This window comes from Zea mays, chromosome 1 (genome assembly GCF_902167145.1).
Source record: "Zea mays cultivar B73 chromosome 1, Zm-B73-REFERENCE-NAM-5.0, whole genome shotgun sequence".
NCBI classification, from domain to species: Eukaryota; Viridiplantae; Streptophyta; class Magnoliopsida; order Poales; family Poaceae; genus Zea; species Zea mays.
In genome coordinates, this window is record NC_050096.1 from 95,752,128 (window position 1) to 95,755,129 (window position 3,002).

A 3,002-nucleotide genomic window follows, 5' to 3' on the forward strand; every position below is an offset into this window, starting at 1 on the left:
ATTTTACATGTCGCCGCTAGTGCAAAACAAAACGAGTCATAATAGTTGTCGCTCTAATTGAAGAAAAAAATAAACTACCATTTTTACCCCTTGTGCCAGGTGAATAACATACAATGCAATAATCCACACTGGAGTCATAATAGTTGTCGTCACTGTTTTCTTGAACGGCAATACAATAATCCTGGAGTATTTTAATAATGAATGCAGCCAAACCACTACTCAAAGTAATTATACGAACTTGAATGGAGTAATGAATGGAGCAAACACTAGAGTATTATACAAACTCGATGGAACTCATTGACCAATGAATGGAGCAAACACTGGAGGATTAGCAAAATCTGTTTGAGTACTCCACCTCTCAAACGCTGATTTGAGCCATAACTTCATTGACCAATGTGGCATCACATTTCAGCTGCAAAGGCAGGGAACCTTGCCTCTCAAGCATTGATTTCCGTATATGTGGAAGGTCATAGCCATTATTACCACCTGTTCTCATGATTTCCCTCATGCAGGCATGAAGTGTCAAAAATATTTTGTTTGCCTTACACACTGAATAATCCTCAAACGCCTTATCCACAACGACTACCAATTCTTCTGTGGTTCTACATGTTGATTTGTTCTGTAATGATTGAATAGCATTAAAAAAGCCCAAGTCTAATATGTTCAAATCAGGGGAGTTAGCTGGCTGGCAGACAATTCTAATATCAAATCCCCCTTGTTGAGCCGCCTCACAAAAAAGCTTATCACTAGGAGATAAATGAGGTGTAGCATTATCTTGTTGAATGTATATGATCTTTCCAATATCTTCACGAGGCCACTTGGCGTGAATAGCCGGTAGGACCTTTCCAATCATGAAATCTCTCATCACACTCTTATCGATCGAGAGAATGGGTTTCATCTCGATTGTCCCTGCAAGGCGGTTCCTGCTTGATCGCTTAGCGGCAACATAGGTTACATATGGAAAGCAACCAATTCTGCCATCAAAGGTGCAATTTCCACTTGAGTCAAACCTTGGCCGAGCAAGAGCAGTCAAAAACATGATTCTTGGAATATAGTTTTTGTTCTTACATGTTCGTATCGGCTGCTGCTCATCAGGGGCAGTATAGTACCTTAAAGTTTTTTTTGTGATGTTGAACCATTTCTCATCAATATATATGTAATTGAAGAGTCCTTGAAATGTGGGATCATTTGGTATGCTTGTTGGGTCAAGCATACGCAAACACCAGTTTAGCCTATCCTTCTTGTTGTTATCGGTCAACAGAGGCTTCAAGGAATTTGACACTCGCTTTACTTCACCTTTCTTGAGCATCCGGTACAACTTGCTTTTGCTTACATTTAAGTGCTTTGATGCATCTTCCAATGTTTGACGTGCTGCAATGGGAACATTGCTAAGTGCTGATACATCTGGCTCTTTCTTCTTGCGGCCACACCTATTCCTTTTTCGGCTTGAAACATCTATTGGTTGACCTTGATCTATGCAAGCTTTTCCTCTTTTCCAAATTCTTTGTACTGTTCGCACATGGACTGAGTACAATGCAGCAACCTCACTTGTCTCATGGCCCTTCAACTTACCATTTCTAGACATCGCTAGCAATGAATCAAATAAAGATCTCGCTTGCTCAGCATTAACTTGTTTTCTTTTAATCCTACTTTGCCCTCCTCCTTGATAATTCTCATCATTTGCTTGGACATTCTCAACATTCCATTCAGCCATTGCTCTTTGCCCTCCCTGAGAATCTTGTTCTGGTTCCACATTTAGATCAATATAATCCATTTCTCTCTGACTTTGATGGCTTGTATGACTTGTTGAACCCAATGGAGATGTCCTATGCTGCATAGAGGGGGACCTTATCCTTGGCGACAACAACAATCGACTTAATGGAGATCTGAATAGAGGAATGGTCACATGTTTTCTCTTCCTCCTCTGCCCTCCTCCTCGAGAATTATCATCATCTGCTTGGACATTCTCAACATTCCATTCAACCATTTCTCTTTGCCCTCCTAGATAATCTTGTTCTGGTTCCACATTTGGATCAATATCACCCATTTCTCTCTGACTTTGATGGCTTGTATGACTTGTTGAACCCAATGGATATCTGAATTGTTGCATCGTACATTGCACACCAAACAATGGCAACACATAAACCAAGTTCAAAAATTGGACAAACTGGAATTAACAGCAGAAACAAAAATGTGATTCTCACCTTGTATGGATAGAAGGTGAACTTGATGAGGGGACTAGAACAGAAAGCAACCTCGGTGTTGCATTGTCGCTTTCCTCCTCCACCTCGGTCGCCAACTCCTCACGACGGTGTGCTGCTGCAGCAGAGAGGTGCACGAGGCTGACCTCAGATGCAGTGCATGGTTTGCCACCATGAATTGGTGGGGACGAGTTTGGTGCCGCTGTCCTAGCACATCGATTGGATAGTAGGGGAGGGCAAAAGGCTGGACGACGCCCCATGAGAGAATCTTTTGTGTCTAGTTCAATTCAAGTTTGGGCAATACCTGAGTATGCAAGAACCTTTATACAGTCAAAAAAAGTCTATTCAAGGAGATCGCAGCATCAATTAGTTGCCAAAACAAGCAGTGTTAAACCATCAAGCCCTAATTGATGCAGAGATCCCAAAAGTTACAACAGCAAAGCCCTAATTGATGCAGAGATCGCAGGGATGGAAGGCACGGAGTCTTCTTGGAGCCGCGACTAGGGTGGGAAGGAAAGTTACTTGCTGCCGTCTTCGCGGTCTTTGCGCAGGCAGGGTAGAGCCGGAGATCAAAGATCTTGGTGCAGACAAGTCCTTTGGCGTGCAGGGTAAATATCGCCTCCTTTTTTTCCCCAGATATATATGCTTGTCGGCGAAGTCCTTCGGCGTTCCGATCATCAGCTTTTCTTCCAATTTGTAGTTCTCTCTAAGCGGAATCCTTGTGTTCTTGAGAGAGGGAGAGAGAAAAAAAACTCAGAAAGGTAGCGCAGAGGTGAGATTTGTAACCTGTAATAAGTGACT

At 42.5% G+C, this 3,002-nt stretch overlaps 1 protein-coding gene across 1 annotated transcript; it reads right to left on the reverse strand.

Annotated features, from left to right (window-relative positions):
- Positions 1-327: 327 nt before the first annotated feature.
- On the reverse strand, positions 328-2,521 carry LOC118476027 (uncharacterized). Its single transcript, XM_035964055.1, has 2 exons — positions 2,205-2,521; positions 328-2,096 (listed from the first exon to the last, which is right to left on the reverse strand). Exons 1-2 carry the CDS (start codon positions 2,459-2,461, stop codon positions 359-361), a joined length of 1,995 nt encoding a protein of 664 aa, XP_035819948.1. The 5' UTR covers positions 2,462-2,521; the 3' UTR covers positions 328-358.
- Positions 2,522-3,002: the final 481 nt, after the last annotated feature.